This window comes from Salvelinus alpinus, chromosome 14 (assembly GCF_045679555.1).
Source record: "Salvelinus alpinus chromosome 14, SLU_Salpinus.1, whole genome shotgun sequence".
NCBI lineage: Eukaryota > Metazoa > Chordata > Actinopteri > Salmoniformes > Salmonidae > Salvelinus > Salvelinus alpinus.
Window position 1 is genome coordinate 28,584,304 of NC_092099.1, and position 21,304 is coordinate 28,605,607.

Here is a 21,304-nt window from a genome sequence, read left to right on the forward strand (position 1 = left end):
TGTGATAGCATGATGCATGGTGGAGTGTGTGTGTGTGAAAGCATGATGCATGGTGGAGTGTGTGTGTGTGTGATAGCATGATGCATGGTGGAGTGTGTGTGTGTGATAGCATGATGGAGTGTGTGTGTGTGATAGCATGATGCATGGTGGAGTGTGTGTGTGTGATAGCATGATGCATGGTGGAGTGTGTGTGTGTGATAGCATGATGCATGGTGGAGTGTGTGTGTGTGTGATAGCATGATGCATGGTGGAGTGTGTGTGTGTGATAGCATGATACAGAAAGAGAGAGCGTGCTGGAGTATGATCCAGATTCAGGAATCACCTTTAGCCCCTATCATCAGCCAGACATGACCAATAGGAGAAGGGGGGAAATTAGAGGGGGAGAGGTAGGTGGGAAACATTGAAATGGTAGTAGAGAGGGAGATGGAATTGGAAAGACCATAGATAGATTGGGTACGGAAGGGGCTGTGGAAGAGAATTTGGGCAATCTCAGGCGCTTGTGTTTTTGTAACTGTGTGAGATTAGATGAGTTTATTAGTCATATGAGCAGTGTAGCAGATGTAGTCGCAGGGTACAGTGAGATTCTTATGCTCCGAGCTGCAACAGTGCAGGTCAAAAAGAGAAGTGAATTAAACAATACATTAAAATAATAATCTATACATATTTACAACTGTAACAATGATACAAGTATGTGTGGGGGGGTTGGGTTAGAATGCCCAAAGGAAATGTCCAGAGGGGGAGCAGCAGGGCGGGAGAAGTGGATGAATAATACATATTTACAACTGTAGCAATTATAATATCTCCACGGCGGGGCGTGTCCAGGCTGGTTCCTCCTGAAATCCACAATCAGCTCCTTTGTTTTGTTGACGTTGAGGGAGAGGATCAGTCTGGAGGGGGTAAAGTTGCCTACCTTCACCACCTGGGGACGGCCCGTCGGTTATTCCAGGATCCAGTTGCATAGGAAAGAGTTCAGTCCCAGGGCCGTGAGCTTTGTGGTGAGCTTGGAGGTGTTGGAGGTGTTATTTTTTTCCAAGTGGGAAAGGGCAGTGCAATAGAGATTGCATCCTCTGTGGATCTGTTGGGGTGGTATTCGAATTGGAGTGGGTCCAGGGTGTTTGGGATGATGATAACCAGCCTTTCAAAGCATAGAAGGCATCTAGCTGGTATGGTAGGCTAGTGTCACTAGACGACAGCTTGTGGCTGGATTTCCCTTTGTAATCTGTGATAGTTTGCCACATCCGACGAGCATCAGAGCCGGTGTAGTAGGATTCGATCTTAGTCCTGTATTGACACTGTCAATGATGGTTCGTCGGAGGGCGTAGCAGGATTTATAAGTTATAAGTGTCCGGTTTAGTGTCCCGCTCCTTGAAAGCGGCAGCTCTAGCTTTTAGCTCAGTGCGGATATTGCCTGTAATCCATAGTTTCTGGTTGGGATATTTACGTACGGTCACTGTGGGGACAATGTAGTCGATGGACTTATTAATGAAGCCATTGACCGAATGCCATCAGATGAATCCTGGAACATATTCCAGTCTGTGCTAGCAAAACAGCCCTGTAGCTTAGCATCATCTTCATCTGACCACTTCCGACTTGAGCTTGACACTGATACTTCCTGTTTGAGTTTTGCTTGTAAGCAGGAATCAGGAAGATAGAGTTATGGTCAGATTTGCCAAATGGAGGGTGAGGGAGAGCTGTGTACGCGTCTCTGTGTGTGGAGTAAAGGTGGTCTAGAGTTTTTTTCCCTGGTTGCACATGTAACATGCTGGTAGAAATGAGGTAAAACTGATTTCAATGTATGTGTTTGTGTACACAGTCTCAGCAAGTACACAGCAGGTTTCATTTCCTGATTTCCACCCTGCCACTCATTTCTCTTTGAAAATCGGCTTCCGCCAACACACCAGTCGTTGCCATGGCGCTACACAAATATATTTTTGGGGAGAGGGAGGGGGAGCATCTTGCTTGACACATTCGCCCATTAGGAGGACCGATCCCCCTCTCCCCTTCTCTTCCTCCTCCATTGGCGTTTGCACAGCCGGTTGGTGTTTGTAAAGCAATCAAAGAGCTTTAGGTCTCCTTATTTGTTTGAGCTTTGCCTCCACCACTCTCTCTCTAGCTCTCCCTCTCGCACACTGCTTTCTAAACGCCATTGCTCTGTTTATCTAAAATGGTGAATCTCTCTCTCAGTAGTAGTAGCTGGGTGCGATGCCAATGGTCTGATGGGGAGGGGAGCGGGAGACACAGGGCCCAGACTCCAGGGGCAGGACGCCCAGTTAAGAAGTGACTAACCAGGGTGCTTTGTGTCTCTCTCTCCCTGGTGCCCTCACAGACAGAGGGAGTGTGCGGCATGTGTGTGTGTGTGTGTGTTTATTGAGAAGGGGGGGGGGGGGGCACCATTAGTTGGAACTGGAAAAGGACAAAATCATTGCAGATATATCAAGGTTACAACACAAATCCAAAACACTATGATACAATGCTAGAACCAGGGAAGAGAACATAGTTATACAACCCGTGTGTCCCTTTTCCTGATCCCTGAGGAGGACTTAGTGAGCCGGGGTTTGTTACAATGGCTTCTACAATCAACACATAAAACAACAATACAGCACATTCTGTAACTATAATTCTGACACGTCTCTTTGCTTCTGTATTTCTCTCTCTCTTTCTCTCTCTGTGGCCGTCTGCCACACAGAAAATGATCTCTTTGTCCTCTTCTCTACCTGTAATATCTTAACTCTCACCCCTCTCCTCTCCCTAAGGGTATGTCTCCTCTCTCAGACACTGGAACCGAGTTTACGATTTGCCTGGCAGGCACGCATCCCGCTCATCTCTCCTTCTCCAGACAGTCTGTGAAAGTGAAAAATAATGACTCAGAAACATTATAATGAGAAAAAGATGTATATATTTTGCATACAGAGGAAACAGATAAGGTCAGTTAGATTAATCTAAACCAGTAAAAGTATTGACTCTATAACAACCAGAAATTACCAATATCATACTGATATTACTAATGATACATGGCGCATGACTCAACATCATCACTACCATCATTATCAGTATAATCAGGCCAGTTGGCCCTAACCATTGACATAATTCCTGTCACATATATCTGGTTGAGGGTATAAGGAAGAGAAGAGTTTAAATGTCACCCAATTCTTCTGACAATCCAGGGTGGCGTACAAAGTATGATGATACAGTCTCAGAGGAGAAAACTGTGGCATTTTGATATTTCTATGAGGAGAGAAAACAATTGAACGCTTTAGGGCTGTGGCGGTCACAAAAGTTTGTCAGCAAATAACTGCTGGTCTCAAGGTAATTTACTGTAAATTAACACAAACACATTTAGCATCTGCTGGCTTCCACACACAGGCTACAAGCCACTAATGCAGACCTTTGGAACATCTACATTTTAAAAACCCTAATAAATCCATGTAATATAGCCCACACCTTCACAATAAATCCAGTATTTATTTTAGACAGGTCTAAAGAAGCATGATATAAAGAAAATATAGTCTATTTCAGAAGCAAAGAATAGCATACTCTGAGTTGTCCTTATGTTAGGTCCTGATCTGGCTATGCCAAATGGCTGTGAGCTACACTAGGTCATTTAGCAGACAAGATTTGCTTAGAATTCCATTATTATGCATTATATTATATTATTTTATAGTATGAAGAATACAATTGAACAAAGCTGAAAAAATATAATTATTTTCTCAAAACGATGAGGGAGTGCACACATGCGGATATTCTGTGTTGAGCAATTAACAAAGAAATAGGTACTCCTATATGCTTAATTTAAAGTTATTAATGTGACTTTAGTTGTTCTACAAACGTTGGGCTATATGTTTTGATTTTTAGTACATTGTAAGGCTGCATGATGCGACTCTAATGATGATTTGAAAAAAGTTGCTTGAAAGGCATGAGCTCTGCTTTGTTTTTTGCGCAGGCTGTACAGTTTATTAGTCTCTGATTCACAATTTGACAAGTACTTGATAATCCCTCAAATTTCACGGTGGCATCCCCTTTGTGGCCGTAATAAATCCTAAAAAAATCCATGCCTTTTGTCCATTCCTTTTGCGGCCGTTGTTCATTATGCCCTGGGCCTGGAGTGCTGCGTTGTGCCCTTCTCCCAGAGTGCTGCCCACTTCTAAGCACCTCTCACTCACATGGCTCTCCATCACCTCTCACTCACATAGCTCTCCATCACTTCTCACTCACATAGCTCTCCATCACTTCTCACTCACATAGCTCTCCATCACCTCTCACTCACATAGCTCTCCATCACTTCTCACTCACATAGCTCTCCTTCACCTCTCACTCACATAGCTCTCCATCACTTCTCACTCACATAGCTCTCCATCACTTCTCACTCACATAGCTCTCCTTCACCTCTCACTCACATAGCTCTCCATCACTTCTCACTCACATAGCTCTCCATCACCTCTCACTCACATAGCTCTCCATCACTTCTCACTCACATGGCTCTCCATCACCTCTCACTCACATAGCTCTCCATCACCTCTCACTCACATGGCTCTCCATCACCTCTCACTCACATAGCTCTCCATCACTTCTCACTCACATAGCTCTCCATCACCTCTCACTCACATAGCTCTCCATCACTTCTCACTCACATGGCTCTCCATCACCTCTCACTCACATAGCTCTCCATCACCTCTCACTCACATGGCTCTCCATCACCTCTCACTCACATAGCTCTCCATCACCTCTCACTCACATAGCTCTCCATCACTTCTCACTCACATGGCTCTCCATCACGTGATCGGGTCTTTCTCACAGGGTACAAGTGAAGACAGACACATCTGGGACGCAACTGCACACCTCCTTATCCAATTCCCAGGTGCATATTGAAGATATTGAAAGAACTGTCCACATTTACTTTTCATCAGCCAACAAGATGAGTAGGCCTTAACAAACAGCAAAAACACTAGCCTATGTCAATCTACTATCCCCCATAGTAAAAAGGTTTACCTATTCTATTCTGTGATAGAAATAAATATTCCAAACATAGTCTGGGACAGTTGTGGGATGCAATAGATACCACATTAATACAACCACTAGCATCAAAAAAAATGTTTTTATGCGATGTGGCTGACACAACAGATCAGAACATTTAGCTTAAAATGTTGATAAACTATTAGGCTATTTCTTCACATTATAAGCAGAGTATTGCGCAAATAGGTTAGAAGCGCGAATGTTCCATTAGTGGGAAAACACCATTATAAAAAGTGACCATAAATGCAATTATGCATGTAATGTTTTTACTATAAAGGTGCATTTTTATTGTGAAAATTATCTTCCCCAAACTTGAAACTCACGTGCTGCTTATGTATGCCAGTTAGGCTGTAAACCCCTTGTAAAGCGGATTAATGTGCTTCATTTTAAGAAGTTATTTGGTCACTTTAGTTGTGATACAAACCTTATTAAAACATACAGGCCTATAAGTGATAATATATCATTCACAAGTGATAGGCTAATATTGTCACCCATCACACTATTCTTGATTTAATCTTGTCTTTAAATATACTAAATAATATATGCATGACATTTTTTATTTATTTAGAATGGACCATTATCATGCACCTGTCTGGAAACAGGGGCAGCAGGAAAAAATACATGTCATCTATGCACTTAAGTAGCGAATGGAGGACACTTTTCCCGTGGTTCATTTTCATGCCAGCCAGGTAGGCTATACTCCTGTGGTAAAGATAAACAATGTGCTTAATATTAGGAAAGTTACGAAATAAATATAGTAGACCTAACATCACAGAGCTTGGAGAAGCTTGGAGAAGCCTAATGACCGTGACTAAACCGTGACTAAACAGTCACGTGGAATTTGACTGCCATCATGACTGGTGACCGCCGGTGTGGCGGTAATACGGTCACCACAACAGCCCTATGTTTGACCGATAGATAATGCTATCAAGGGCCTATATTTGACAGAAAGTTGAACATTTTAAAAGTGGCCGGTATTTAAAGAAAATACCTCAGCACATCTCCAGTGACTGAAGATGATAGTGCAGCTATTCAGACAGCAACTCATTTGACTGCAACACTGTTAATATGTTTGAAATCGCAAATTGTTTGCATAGTCAACTTACACAAACACTTACCCCACCAGATATGCCACCAGTGGTCTTTTCCCATTCCCAGGTCCAGAACACATTCAAGGAAATGAACAATATTATACAGAGAAACAAGTGCTTGGAACTTCCATCTTATACAGTACATTTACATTTACATTTAAGTCATTTAGCAGACGCTCTTATCCAGAGCGACTTACAAATTGGTGCATTCACCTTATGATATCCAGTGGAACAACCACTTTACAATAGTGCATCTAACTCTTTTAAGGGGGAGGGGGGGGGGGTTAGGAGGATTACTTTATCCTATCCTAGGTATTCCTTAAAGAGGTGGAGTTTCAGGTGTCTCCGGAAGGTGGTGATTGACTCCGCTGACCTGGCGTCGTGAGGGAGTTTGTTCCACCATTGGGGTGCCAGAGCAGCGAACAGTTTTGACTGGGCTGAGCGGGAACTGTACTTCCTCAGAGGTAGGGAGGCGAGCAGGCCAGAGGTGGATGAACGCAGTGCCCTTGTTTGGGTGTAGGGCCTGATCAGAGCCTGAAGGTACGGAGGTGCCGTTCCCCTCACAGCTCCGTAGGCAAGCACCATGGTCTTGTAGCGGATGCGAGCTTCAACTGGAAGCCAGTGGAGAGAGCGGAGGAGCGGGGTGACGTGAGAGAACTTGGGAAGGTTGAACACCAGACGGGCTGCGGCGTTCTGGATGAGTTGTAGGGGTTTAATGGCACAGGCAGGGAGCCCAGCCAACAGCGAGTTGCAGTAATCCAGACGGGAGATGACAAGTGCCTGGATTAGGACCTGCGCCGCTTCCTGTGTGAGGCAGGGTCGTACTCTGCGAATGTTGTAGAGCATGAACCTACAGGAACGGGTCACCGCCTTGATGTGAGTTGAGAACGACAGGGTGTTGTCCAGGATCACGCCAAGGTTCTTAGCGCTCTGGGAGGAGGACACAATGGAGTTGTCAACCGTGATGGCGAGATCATGGAACGGGCAGTCCTTCCCCGGGAGGAAGAGCAGCTCCGTCTTGCCGAGGTTCAGCTTGAGGTGGTGATCCGTCATCCACACTGATATGTCTGCCAGACATGCAGAGATGCGATTCGCCACCTGGTTATCAGAGGGGGGAAAGGAGAAGATTAATTGTGTGTCGTCTGCATAGCAATGATAGGAGAGGCCATGTGAGGATATGACAGAGCCAAGTGACTTGGTGTATAGCGAGAATAGGAGAGGGCCTAGAACAGAGCCCTGGGGGACACCAGTGGTGAGAGCACGTGGTGCGGAGACAGATTCTCGCCACGCCACCTGGTAGGAGCGACCTGTCAGGTAGGACGCAATCCAAGCGTGGGCCGCGCCGGAGATGCCCAGCTCGGAGAGGGTGGAGAGGAGGATCTGATGGTTCACAGTATCAAAGGCAGCCGATAGGTCTAGAAGGATGAGAGCAGAGGAGAGAGAGTTAGCTTTAGCAGTGCGGAGCGCCTCCGTGACACAGAGAAGAGCAGTCTCAGTTGAATGACTAGTCTTGAAACCTGACTGATTTGGATCAAGAAGGTCATTCTGAGAGAGATAGCAGGAGAGCTGGCCAAGGACGGCACGTTCAAGAGTTTTGGAGAGAAAAGAAAGAAGGGATACTGGTCTGTAGTTGTTGACATCGGAGGGATCGAGTGTAGGTTTTTTCAGAAGGGGTGCAACTCTCGCTCTCTTGAAGACGGAAGGGACGTAGCCAGCGGTCAAGGATGAGTTGATGAGCGAGGTGAGGTAAGGGAGAAGGTCTCCGGAAATGGTCTGGAGAAGAGAGGAGGGGATAGGGTCAAGCGGGCAGGTTGTTGGGCGGCCGGCCGTCACAAGACGCGAGATTTCATCTGGAGAGAGAGGGGAGAAAGAGGTCAAAGCACAGGGTAGGGCAGTGTGAGCAGAACCAGCGGTGTCGTTGACTTAGCAAACGAGGATCGGATGTCGTCGACCTTCTTTTCAAAATGGTTGACGAAGTCATCCGCAGAGAGGGAGGAGGGGGGAGGAGGGGGAGGAGGATTCAGGAGGGAGGAGAAGGTGGCAAAGAGCTTCCTAGGGTTAGAGGCAGATGCTTGGAATTTAGAGTGGTAGAAAGTGGCTTTAGCAGCAGAGACAGAAGAGGAGAATGTAGAGAGGAGGGAGTGAAAGGATGCCAGGTCCGCAGGGAGGCGAGTTTTCCTCCATTTCCGCTCGGCTGCCCGGAGCCCTGTTCTGTGAGCTCGCAGTGAGTCGCCGAGCCACGGAGCAGGAGGGGAGGACCGAGCCGGCCTGGAGGATAGGGGACATAGAGAGTCAAAGGATGCAGAAAGGGAGGAGAGGAGGGTTGAGGAGGCAGAATCAGGAGATAGGTTGGAGAAGGTTTGAGCAGAGGGAAGAGATGATAGGATGGAAGAGGAGAGAGTAGCGGGGGAGAGAGAGCGAAGGTTGGGACGGCGCGATACCATCCGAGTAGGGGCAGTGTGGGAAGTGTTAGATGAGAGCGAGAGGGAAAAGGATACAAGGTAGTGGTCGGAGACTTGGAGGGGAGTTGCAGTGAGATTAGTGGAAGAACAGCATCTAGTAAAGATGAGGTCAAGCGTATTGCCTGCCTTGTGAGTAGGGGGGGAAGGTGAGAGGGTGAGGTCAAAAGAGGAGAGGAGTGGAAAGAAGGAGGCAGAGAGGAATGAGTCAAAGGTAGACGTGGGGAGGTTAAAGTCACCCAGAACTGTGAGAGGTGAGCCATCCTCAGGAAAGGAACTTATCAGGGCGTCAAGCTCATTGATGAACTCTCCAAGGGAACCTGGAGGGCGATAAATTATAAGGATGTTAAGCTTGAAAGGGCTGGTAACTGTGACAGCATGGAATTCAAAGGAGGCGATAGACAGATGGGTCAGGGGAGAAAGAGAGAATGTCCACTTGGGAGAGATGAGGATCCCAGTGCCACCGCCCCGCTGACCAGAAGCTCTCGGGGTGTGCGAGAACACGTGGGCAGACGAGGCGAGAGCAGTAGGAGTAGCAGTGTTGTCAGTGGTAATCCATGTTTCCGTCAGTGCCAAGAAGTCGAGGGACTGGAGGGACGCATAGGCTGAAATGAACTCTGCCTTGTTGGCCGCAGATCGGCAGTTCCAGAGGCTGCCGGAGACCTGGAACTCCACGTGGGTCGTGCGCGCTGGAACCACCAGGTTAGAATGGCAGCGGCCACGCGGTGTGAAGCGTTTGTATGGTCTGTGCAGAGAGGAGAGAAGAGGGATAGACAGACACATAGTTGACAGGCTACAGAAGAGGCTACGCTAATGCAAAGGAGATTAGAATGACAAGTGGACTACACGTCTCGAATGTTCAGGAAGTTAAGCTTACGTTGCAAAAGTAAAATAAAATCTTATTGACTAAAATGATATAGTACTGCTGGCGGTGAAGTAGGCTGGCTAGCAGTGGCTGCGTTGTTGACTTTGTTTGAACGTGTAGCTGGCTAGGTAACCTCTAACTGGCTAGGTAATCTCGACAATTTCTCAAAACTACACAATTATCTTGGATACAAGGACAGCAAAGACAACTATGTAGCTAGCTAACACTACGCTAATCAAGTCGTTCCGTTGTAATGTAAGTTGTAATGTGAGTTTCTACAGTGCTGCTATTCGGTAGAAGTTGGCTAGCTAGCAGTGTTAGCTAGCAGTGTTGACTAGGTAGGAGACGGCAGCGCAGCGCGGCGGACGAAAATAGCTGGCTAGTTAACCGAATAATTACTCTAACCAACTCTAAGCTACACAATTATCTTAGATACAAAGATAGCAAAGACAACTATGTAGCCAGCTAACACTACACTAATCAAGTCGTTCCGTTGTAATGTAATCGTTTCTCCAGTGCTGCTATGCTGCTATTCGGTGGCTAGCTGGCTAGCTAGCAGTGTTGACTACGTTACGTTACGAAAATAGCTGGCTAGTTAACCGAATAATTACTCTAACCAACTCTAAGCTACACAATTATCTTAGATACAAAGATAGCAAAGACAACTATGTAGCCAGCTAACACTACACTAATCAAGTCGTTCCGTTGTAATGTAATCGTTTCTCCAGTGCTGCTATGCTGCTATGCTGCTATTCGGTGGCTAGCTGGCTAGCTAGCAGTGTTGACTACGTTACATTACGTTCGGACGAAAATAGCTGGCTAGCGAACCTCAATAACTACACAATTATCTTTGATACAAAGACGGCTATGTAGCTAGCTAAGATCAAACAAATCAAACCGTTGTACTGTAATGAAAATGAAAATGGTAAAACTACCTGTGGAGCGAAGCGGAATTGCGACTGCACGCTCCAAACCGGAAGTTACCGGTTATATGTTTGTTGTCCTTTGTTTTTACTCTGTGCCTATAACTCAACCTCAACCCAACAGGTGGAGCGGGAGCAGCCTGTGGACCACTCAGACATGGTGGACCAGATGTTTGGCTTCATATCCCTTGATTTTTCCCCACATTTTGTCACGTTACAGCCTTATTCTAAAATCCTCAATCTACACACAATACCCCATAATGACGAAGTGAAAAAAGGTTTTTAGAAATTGTTGCAAATGTTTTAAAAATAAAAAATAGAAATAGCTTATTTACATCAGTGTTCAGGCCGTTTGCTCTGAGACTCGAAATTGAGCTCAGGTGGATCCTGTTTCCATTGATCATCCTTGAGACGAACTCCAATCAAGTTGTAGAAACAACTGTGGTAAATTCAATTGATTGGACATGATTTGGAAAGGCACACACCCGTCGATATAAGATCCCACAGTTAAAGTGCATGTCAGAGCAAAAACCAAGCCATGAGTTCGAAGGAATTGTCCGGAGAGAGTAGAGTGCCGAGACAGGATTGTGTCAAGAAAGCATTGAAGGTCCACAAAAACACAGTGGCCTACATCATTCCTAAATGGAACAAGTTTGGAACCCCCAAAACGTTTCCTAAAGCTGGATGCCTGGCCAAACTGAGCAATCGGGTGAGAAGAGTCTTGGTCAGGTCAGGGATCTGGACCCTTTCTTTCTAAAACTATCTGCTGAAATTGTTGCCACCCCTATTACTAGCCTTTTCAACCTCTCTTTCGTGTCGTCTGAGATTCCCAAAGATTGGAAAGCAGCTGCGGTTATCCCCCTCTTCAAAGGGGGGGACACTCTTGACCCTAACAGCTACAGACCTATATCTATCCTACCCTGCCTTTCTAAGGTCTTCGAAAGCCAAGTCAACAAACAGATTACCGACCATTTCGAATCCCACCATACCTTCTCCGCTATGCAATCTGGTTTCAGAGCTGGTCATGGGTGCACCTCAGCCACGCTCAAGGTCATAAACGATATCTTAACCGCCATCGATAGGAAACAATACTGTGCAGCCGTATTCATTGACCTGGCCAAGGCTTTTGACTCTGTCAATCACCACATCCTCATCGGCAGACTCGACAACCTTGGTTTCTCTAATGATTGCCTCGCCTGGTTCACCAACTACTTCTCTGATCGAGTTCAGTGTGTCAAATCGGAGGGTCTGTTGTCCGGGCCTCTGGCAGTCTCTATGGGGGTGCCACAGGGTTCAATTCTTGGACCGACTCTCTTCTCTGTATACATCAATGATGTCGCTCTTGCTGCTGGTGATTCTCTGATCCACCTCTACGCAGACGACACTATTCTGTATACTTCTGGCCCTTCTTTTGACACTGTGTTAACAACCCTCCAGGCAAGCTTCAATGCCATACAACTCTCCTTCCGTGGCCTCCAATTGCTCTTAAATACAAGTAAAACTAAATGCATGCTCTTCAACCGATCGCTGCCTGCACCTGCCCGCCTGTCCAACATCACTACTCTGGACGGCTCTGACTTAGAATATGTGGACAACTACAAATACCTAGGTGTCTGGTTAGACTGTAAACTCTCCTTCCAGACTCACATCAAACATCTCCAATCCAAAGTTAAATCTAGAATTGGCTTCCTATTCCGCAACAAAGCATCCTTCACTCATGCTGCCAAACATACCCTTGTAAAACTGACCATCCTACCAATCCTCGACTTCGGTGATGTCATTTACAAAATAGCCTCCAAAACCCTACTCAATAAATTGGATGCAGTCTATCACAGTCCCATCCGTTTTGTCATCAAAGCCCCATATACTACCCACCACTGCGACCTGTACCCTCCCGTTGGCTGGCCCTCGCTTCATACTCGTCGCCAAACCCACTGGCTCCAGGTCATCTACAAGACCCTGCTAGGTAAAGTCCCCCCTTATCTCAGCTCGCTGGTCACCATAGCAGCACCTACCTGTAGCACGCGCTCCAGCAGGTATATCTCTCTGGTCACCCACAAAACCAATTCTTCCTTTGGCCGCCTCTCCTTCCAGTTCTCTGCTGCCAATGACTGGAACGAACTACAAAAATCTCTGAAACTGGAAACACTTATCTCCCTCACTAGCTTTAAGCACCAGCTGTCAGAGCAGCTCATAGATTACTGCACCTGTACATAGCCCATCTATAATTTAGCCCAAACAACTACCTCTTTACCTACTGTATTTATTTATTTATTTTGCTCCTTTGCACCCCATTATTTCTATCTCTACTTTACACTTTCTTCCACTGCAAACAAACCATTCCAGTGTTTTTTTTGTTTTTTTACTTGCTATATTGTATTTACTTCGCCACCATGGCCTTTTCATATTTTTATTTATTTATATATATATTTTGTTTGCCTTCACCTCCCTTATCTCACCTCACTTGCTCACATTGTATATAGACTTATTTTTCACTGTATTATTGACTGTATGTTTGTTTTACTCCATGTGTAACTATGTGTTGTTGTATGTGTCGAACTGCTTTGCTTTATCTTGGCCAGGTCGCAATTGTAAATGAGAACGTGTTCTCAATTTGCCAACCTGGTTAAATAAAGGTGAAATAAAAATAAATAAAATAAAAAAAGGGAGGTGACCAAGAACCCGATGGTCACTCAGAGAGCTCCAGAGTTCCTCTGTGGAGATGGGAGAAACTTCCAGAAGGACAACCATCTCTGCAGCACTCCACTAATCAGGCCTTTATGGTAGAGTGGCCAGACGGAAGCCACTCCTCAGTAAAATGCACGACAGCCTGCTTGGAGTTTGCCAAAACGCCCCTAAAGGACTCTTAAGACCACGAGAAGCAAGATTCTCTGGTCTGATGAAACCAATATTGAAGTCTCTGGCCAGAATGCCAAGGGTCACATCTGGAGGAAACCTGTCTAAACCTGTTTTTGCTTCGTCATTATGCGGTATTGTGTGTAGATTGAGGGGAAAAACATATTTTAATCAATTTTAGAATAAGGCTGTAACATAACAAAATGTGGAAAAAGTCAAGGGGTCTGAATACTTTCCAAATGCACTGTATTGCGCAAGTGAAAAGCAAACCTGGTTTCAAAACAAATAAAGCAACACCTCACTACACAACGTGGTGTGTGACCCACTTGTTGTGTGGATGTACTGCGTGTGTAACTAATAGATGCGCGCACACACACTACATGTTGTTTTCAAATGTATGGAAATTGTAAAGCCTTTTGTCTGTAATGTCTTTTTCGTTATGTGTCGGATCCCAGTAAGACTAGTTGTCGACATTGGCGTCGGCTAATGAGGACGCAAAAAATTCCAAATGAAATCTCTCAAGGTCTTTTCAGAGGCTTTTCAGACACTTACTGTAACCTACAGACATTAATTAATGAGTCACTCACAGTCACAATCCTCTGTTAGGAATTGCGTTATTTGAACAAACGACTTTATCATACACTAGCTGTATACAAGGAAGTTCAGTGGTAGAGACAGGATGTCCTATCCAAATGACTGTATGAATTATGGGGGGTGAAAGACTCCCTCTCTTATTTGGAAAGGGTAGCCTCATGTCTGTTTGGGCTGTTTAGCTAGACCCACATTATTTATTTGCAAACAGGTACAAACAGGTGCTGTGAATTAAACAAAGAGGCATACCACTGTATCCTCTGAACATAAAATTCCACCAACAGGTCCAGTCTTTGCTGTGCATCTTGTGTATCTTATTCTTCCACTCCCAGGATTTCCTGACAACATTCTCTCTCAGAATAAGACTACAACTCCCCCTGTTTTCAACAGCACCTGTGGTGCTTTGGGATTTCACAGCGGCCATTTCCCTTCCTGTACAGCTACAGTCATTCAGTTTCTATTGAGAAAGTCAAAACTATTTTTAAACCTGTACAAAAATTCAGACTTCCTCAGAATTAAGGCCAGTCCAATTCAACATAAAGCAGTATGGATATTCCAAAGATAATGTGATGTTTGTGATTGTGAATCAAGTCTCCCCAAAGACCGCAGAACTAGGCCACATTGAAATGCCTAGGAGCATTGTGTTGTGTAATCCACTAGAGGGCACAACAGCACGGTGAGCAAGAGTCTCCTTTCCTCCTGGTTCTAGGATGTTGTTATTCCTTATCGTTGTGTGTGTCAGATTATGTAAAACACCAAATGAGGTTCCTCATCTCTTATACTCTCCAGCATAATTTAAAAAAAAACATTATAGACCCATTCTGCTGCTACATCTAAAGGGTATAACCTTGCCCCCATCTTTTTCTATATTGATTTGATAGCTATTTTAAATGGTAATCTCTCCATCTGTGTCCTGCCATTGCAGTTGAGGAAATTGCTAGCTAGATTGAAGGTTATTGGAGTGTGGTAGCCTACCTCTACATTCATAGTTAAAGTGCTTTTGTTTCTCCTTGCACATCACAATACAGCCATAGTGGGCTAACATAACTGGCAGCACCATGTGCAGGCATACGTCCTTTCATGTCAATTTGTTTCACTCTAACTACACTACTTTTGGGAGTGTTCTATTAGATACAGACCTGCATCCTGCCTACACGTGTCAAAGAAGTGCCCTATAAGCTAATTACAAAGCTCACGGCACTGGGTCTGAACTCTTCCCTATGCAACTGGGTCCTGGACTTCCTGACGGGCCGCCCCCACGTAGGGAAGGTAGGCAACATCACCTCCTCGACACTGATCCTCAACACGGGGGCCCCACAAGGGTGCTTCCTCAGTCCCCTCCTTTATTCCCTGTATACCCACAACTGCGTGGCCTCACATAGTTCCAAATCCATCATCAAGTTCGCTGACGACACTACAGTAGTAGGCCTGACTACCAACAACAACGAGACAGCCTACAGAGAGGAGGTAGCGTCGAGAGCATACTGTCGGGCTGCATCACAGCCTGGTACGGCAACTCCCTCAACAGTCTTTACTCTGGAAATGTATTTAATCATCACTGCCACAGTTAATATGTATATATATATTTATTTTTATTTATTTAACTAAGCAAGTCAGAACAAATTCTTATTTACTATGACTGCCTACCCCGGCCAAACCCGGACGACACTGGGCCAATTGTGAGCCGCCCTATGGGACTCCCAATCACAGCCGGATGTGATACAGCCTGGATTCGAACCAGGGACTGTAGTGACGCCTCTTGCACTGAGATGCAGTGCCTTGACCGCTGTGCCTCTGGGGAGCGTTATAATATAGTGCTATTTCTATAGTTTTTTTATTACAATTTTAGTTATTTTATTTCACTTAGTCCTGCATGTTGGAGCTTGAAGCCTAAGATAATCACAACTGCAACCCTGTACATGTGACTATTAATCACGGAATCTGAGCGAGATTCACCATAGAAGCACCAGTACTGTGCTACACTGCTGTTTCCTGTGGGAAGGTTTCCCTCTGGTGGTCACAAAGGGTACAACTAACCCCCTCTCAGGACGGGATAATATTGCTATCATTACCACCAGCCATAGTGATTAACTGCATTTATTGTAATACATGGTCAGGTGCTGCTTGGGAAACCAATTAATTGAGTGCTGCTGCTCCCTTCTGGTAGAATGATGACAACTCACTCTGCACCATTCAATAACATTGTCATAGACAGGATACAATACCATGAAATACAACAGGGCCTATTTTACTAGTATGCAGGTGGTCAAAATGATCATCAAGGCATCAAAGTGTAGTCATGGCTGGGGCTGTGTAGTCATGGTTGGGGCTGTGTAGTCATGGCTGGGGCTGTGTAGTCATGGCTGGGGCTGTGTAGTCATGGTTGGGGCTGTGTAGTCATGGCTGGGGCTGTGTAGTCATGGTTGGGGCTGTGTAGTCATGGCTGGGGCTGTGTAGTCATGGTTGGGGCTGTGTAGTCATGGCTGGGGCTGTGTAGTCATGGCTGGGGCTGTGTAGTCATGGCTGGGGCTGTGTAGTCATGGCTGGGGCTGTGTAGTCATGGCTGGGGCTGTGTAGTCATGGCTGGGGCTGTAGTCATGGCTGGGGCTGTGTAGTCATGGCTGGGGCTGTGTAGTCATGGCTGGGGCTGTGTAGTCATGGCTGGGGCTGTGTAGTCATGGCTGTGTGCATTGTATATGATCATAACATTTAAGAAGTTATTGAGTGAATGGTGAGAGACCTGCCAGTATAAGCATCAAACATTTCAGATCACACACAGTGACAGAGGCTGACACTGCTGTCATCATCATCATCACTGGCATCATCAGCCAGGCTCTCCAGTAATAGGCCATGATTCTGAGTCTGTCCGTCCGTCCCTCAGTCACTCTGTAAAGCAGATGGCATCATAGTAGAATAGATAATGTTCCATCAGACCCACAAGCCATAGTTCATTTAAAATAATTATTGTACACCACCACCAGATCAAAACTTCTAGTACCAGCAGTGTCCATTTCCACATGATGGCAATTGTATCTCCTAGTCCCCCCAGTCCAACTCCCCTGGTCAGGGTCAGGCCAGTCTGACAGCGCCCAGGAAAGTGGAGTCTCCGTCCAGAGAAACTTTGGCTGTAGAGCGAGGGATCAACAGCTCCACACTGTCCCCGACCTCCAGCTTCACTATACCTACAGAGAACACAGTTAACACACTCAGAAACGGCACACAAACACACGCATTCACACACAAAGACAGACTCACCTCCTGTGTAACAGGTGTTGTATGGGTAGACAGGGTTCATGTTCTGGATACAGCGGAACAATGTGACATGCTGAGCTTCATCTCCCACCACGTTCCTCTTCTTCCTGATCACCACATGACCCATGGCAAAGGTCGTATCCATGTAGTACACCTACATGGGGGGGGGGGGGGGGGGGGTGATAGTTACTGTTGGGTTTTTGAGCAATTGTGAACACTATTGCAGTACACCTGGAGAGGGGGAGAGTTAGGGCTTGTGAGATGTCTATGTGATACACCTATTTTCCACCTGAAGGAGACTAGCTCTCACCTGACTGTAGACAAAGTAGTATCCCTCCTCTCTGACCAGGATGCTGTCGCTCTCTGCCTCCAGGGCGGAGCCTCTTCTAAGCCCCGCCTGCCAGGGGATCCCTGTGTAAGGCTCCAACGCAAACTCTGCACAACACCAGAACACACACACCATGCATCAGTCAATCTAAACATGATGAACTATCTAGCCTCAGACTGTATGTCCTTCAATCAACTTAAGTATTTCTGGTTTAAAAAAAAGAATGTGTCTGACTGCATTTCCAGGTTCAGTACCTTTCTGGAATGTTTTCCTGTTGCTATCTGCCAGCATCTGTAGACAAGGCTGAGACACTAGCGGGAGGGGAAGACAGAGGGACAGTTTTGCATTGATTCAATAACCTCACCATGTACAAGATTAGTTATTTCTAGTCAGAGAGAGAGGAGAGGAGAGAGGAGAGAGTGAGCAAGATTATAAACATGAAACTTTGCAGCTTGCCAGAAATAAGTCAGTTCAGTGTTCAAATGTTCAAAGCAACAGACCCGTTTCACAGAATATGAGCTAAAAATAGCACAGCATTGACACTGACAAAGTGTTATATGAGAGAAAAGTAATGTCCACAACTCTAGTATGCTCCCATGGTGATTTAATCAAATGCACAATAAGACAACGTTTTGATACGAGGTGGATCTTCGTCAGGTTAAATCACTATGGGATCATACCAGAGTTGCGGACATTACTTTTTTTCTTTGATACGTTCTTCGGTCCTGCACCAGATAAGTGTGTGCATAATTAAAAAATTTCTATCGTGCTATATGACCCACTTCAACATGTCAAACAGACACAAATAGTCCCACTGAATAGTATTGTTAGTCTTGCCTGAGTTCTCAGTTCCTGTGCCCACACTCCTCTTCCTGACGAAAGACAGCCCAGGCTGGGGGTCAGGGGGGTGTGGAGGGTCTGGGCTGCTCCTTCTGGCTCTGCTGCTCATCTGCTGCAGTGTCTGGGTAATGCATCAGAAACTGAAGGTTACCTCCGTAACCCGGGTTCTCTGATAATGAGTGATATGTCTTACAATGAGGGAGTTCGATTAAATGCAACGAGCTATCGGCCTGTGACATAAACAAGCAAAAGCAATGAGGGAGGAACGCCCTTCTCAAATCGCAACAAGCTCTCACAGTCTCATGTCAGAAGACATTTATCCATGTTTCTCAAAAGTCACATTTCAACGTTTTTCCAAAGTCAAATTTCTAAATGTTTGGATACTTTTCTGTATCGTTCCAAGGTTAAGTTGAGGCATTAACTCCAAATTCTTACGGTTAGGCATGAACTCTGAATGGTTAGGGTAATGGTTAAGGTTTGGGACGAGCTTAAAACAAAATGTTCAAAAACAACTCTCTAGCACTGGATTCGAACATGCAACATTTGGAACCAGAGGTAGATGCTTGTAATCATCCACAACACCCAGGCCAGGGCAATTCCAGTCCTCGGGGGCCTGATTGGTGTCACACTTTCCCCCCATCTCCAGCAAACACACCTGATTTAAACTAATTGCATTTTTAACTGAAAATCACGATTAGTTGATTATTGGAGTCAGGTGTGTTTGAGGTCTTGGCTGATTCATTACAGTGAATTATAAGTGAAATAATCTGTCTGTAAACAATTGTTGAAAAACGAGTTAATGACTCCAACCTAAGTGTATGTAAACTTCCAACTTCAACTGTATATTATGTATGTATGTATATTACAGACCACAGCATCAGATATGAACATGTAAATGTCTTACCTCTCCATGCCTAGCCTCTTGTTGCTCCTCTCTCCTGCGGAAGACCTCTGACCGGAGCTCCTCAACCTCGGCCCTAAGGGCCAGCAGGTGGTACAGAGACAGAGCAGAGAGAGACGAGGAGGTGACCGCTGCAAGAGTCAGCAGCAGGACCAGCCAGGACAGCCTCCGACCTCCAGACTCCTGCCCAGAAGCAGGTCCACCACCCTCGGGATTTGGACCTGCAGATGCCATCACAGGGCCCAGACAGCCTCCTCTGTAGTCAAACAGGCTGCATGACCTGCCTTCTGAATCAAATCACATTTATTTGTCACATGTGGCGAATAGAACAAGTGTAGACCTTACCGTGAAATGCTCACTTACAAGCCCTTAACCAACAATGCAGTTGAAGAAATAGAGTGAAAAAATATTTACTAAATAAACTGAAGTATAAAATCGAATAAAAAAGTAACAAGAAAATTACCTAACAATAACGAGGCTATATACAGGGGGTACCGGTACCGAGTCAATGTGCGGGGGTACAGGTTAGTCGAGGTAATTTGTAAAGTGACTACGCATAGATAAACAGCGAGTAGCAGCAATGTAAAAACAAAAGGATGGGGGGGGGGTCTCCTCTTGGGTTAGTAATGCTGGATCTTTAGCCTTTAGTTAATGTTACTCTCTCTCCGGTCTTACCTTCTCTCCTGTCTCAGTGTCTGCACCCTGTACTGTAATGTTGCATAAGGAAGGGTAGAACAGCAGCTTCCCTCCTCTGTTCCGCTTGATTAACCACACGCAGAACTTCCTGCTCTGATGACGGCCCAGCCAAACCACTCTCCTTCACTTTTTACCCGTCTACGCGCTGTCCATCCTCCCCACTCTAAACGACAAACTCTGCTTGCTCCATCCACATTAGTCTGAAAGGGCACAGCAGGGGTGAGACATCTGATCCAGATTATAGTCACAGCTGATATGCCAAGCTTAAAAACGTGTCAAATCACACAATGTGGCGTGGAAGAGGAAAGGGTACAAATATGATGACTCTTAGATGGCTAAGTAAAAAAGGAAGTGCAGAAATCACCCTTGCCTCTTAAAAACCTGCATAGCAAAACTAAACTGCATTAACAAAAAGTATTTGCAGCCAACTTCTTTCAGGGAATGTGGAACCAGACATTTTACAGACAAAAACATTTGTCTGAACATCACAGACAGTTGAGCAGAATCCTGAGTTTATTCAGTTATTGCATGTTACTGTACAGAGAATAGAAAGTGAGATTGTGTACTTAGAAAAGAAGAATGAATATAAAAAAAAACATCAACACTAGAGTAGGGAAATGAGTGCAATGGTTGTTTTCCTAAACAGAATGGATGAACAGTACAAATTCAGTTAATGAAAAGGTACAGAGCGCTCAACTACAATACCCATAAGCCTCCGGTTCAGAGAAGAGTGAACATTCATCACCATCATCATGCATTTAGTGCTTCAACATATCAGTATGTTAACATATGAACACTTCAGTACATCAATAATACCCATGCATCCTTCTCTCCTGCATATTGTCAGCTTCCACACCATTCTGAGAAGAATTCATCATCGAATAACTGTACAAAGGCTATTTTACACAATGCCAGTGCAAAAATGTAGAATAGCAATTGCTTTGAGACAAAACATTCAGTTCGATTTTAAATGATTTCACAATGGGACCTCGTCGGTGGTTGGTAATCGGGCAGGGCCAAAGATTCTATCAGCAAAGTATTTGAAAAAAAGTCCCACACCTATCAACTCGATCAACAACTTTGGTGTGAGTCTGGGCCAATTCCAGTCAATTCAGACATTGCATTGCACTCTTAGAACGTCTAACTATGTCCAAGTTATCTTACAGTAATTTAAAAGAAATGGGTATTGACTCCTGCTGTTTATGGCACATTGCCAGGTCATTGTCTACAGGTAGTGGTGTGTGTAACTGACAGGATCTGATTGTGACAGCACAGCACACACTCACACACACTTTGATATGGCAGCAAGCCAGTCAGTTCCTGCCATTGAAATATTTTGGCAGTCTACTCTCAGAGAGGGTAGACTGGTACTATAAGGTCTATAAACACAAATGCATCAACACAGACTCAGTAGTGTTTGTCCATCACACACACAACAAGCCAACCACTGCAGACAAAGCATGCACCCCTTGTTGGGTTACAAAACGTCCCA

At 45.2% G+C, this 21,304-nt stretch overlaps 1 protein-coding gene across 4 annotated transcripts; it reads right to left on the reverse strand.

Moving 5' to 3' along the window:
• Positions 1 to 15,362: 15,362 nt before the first annotated feature.
• On the reverse strand, positions 15,363 to 19,928 carry tnfsf13b (TNF superfamily member 13b). Of its 4 annotated transcripts, XR_011667787.1 has the most exons (8): positions 19,792 to 19,928; positions 19,120 to 19,403; positions 18,213 to 18,336; positions 17,630 to 17,686; positions 17,358 to 17,482; positions 17,051 to 17,201; positions 16,794 to 16,977; positions 16,543 to 16,681 (listed from the first exon to the last, which is right to left on the reverse strand). XR_011667787.1 is itself a non-coding variant. In XM_071341084.1 (7 exons), the coding sequence occupies exons 2-7, from the start codon at positions 19,348 to 19,350 to the stop codon at positions 16,865 to 16,867; spliced, it is 801 nt and encodes a 266-aa protein (XP_071197185.1). In that variant the 5' UTR covers positions 19,351 to 19,403; positions 19,792 to 19,928; the 3' UTR covers positions 15,363 to 16,864. The 4 variants fall into 4 exon arrangements, 3 of the variants coding, with proteins under 3 accessions (XP_071197185.1, XP_071197186.1, XP_071197187.1); XM_071341084.1 differs by having other exon boundaries at positions 15,363 to 16,977; XM_071341085.1 differs by having other exon boundaries at positions 15,363 to 16,977; positions 19,120 to 19,400; positions 19,792 to 19,920.
• Between the last annotated feature and the right edge of the window lie 1,376 nt (positions 19,929 to 21,304).

Coding starts and splice junctions, on each gene's coding strand:
- tnfsf13b (XM_071341084.1), bottom strand. CDS start 19,350: ATGGCATCTGCAGGTCCAAATCCCGAGGGTGGTGGACCTGCTTCTGGG. Junction 18,337..19,119: donor AAGAGGCTAGGCATGGAGAG/GTAAGACATTTA, acceptor TGCATTACCCAG/ACACTGCAGCAGATGAGCAG. Junction 17,687..18,212: donor CACAGGAACTGAGAACTCAG/GCAAGACTAACA, acceptor CCCTCCCGCTAG/TGTCTCAGCCTTGTCTACAG.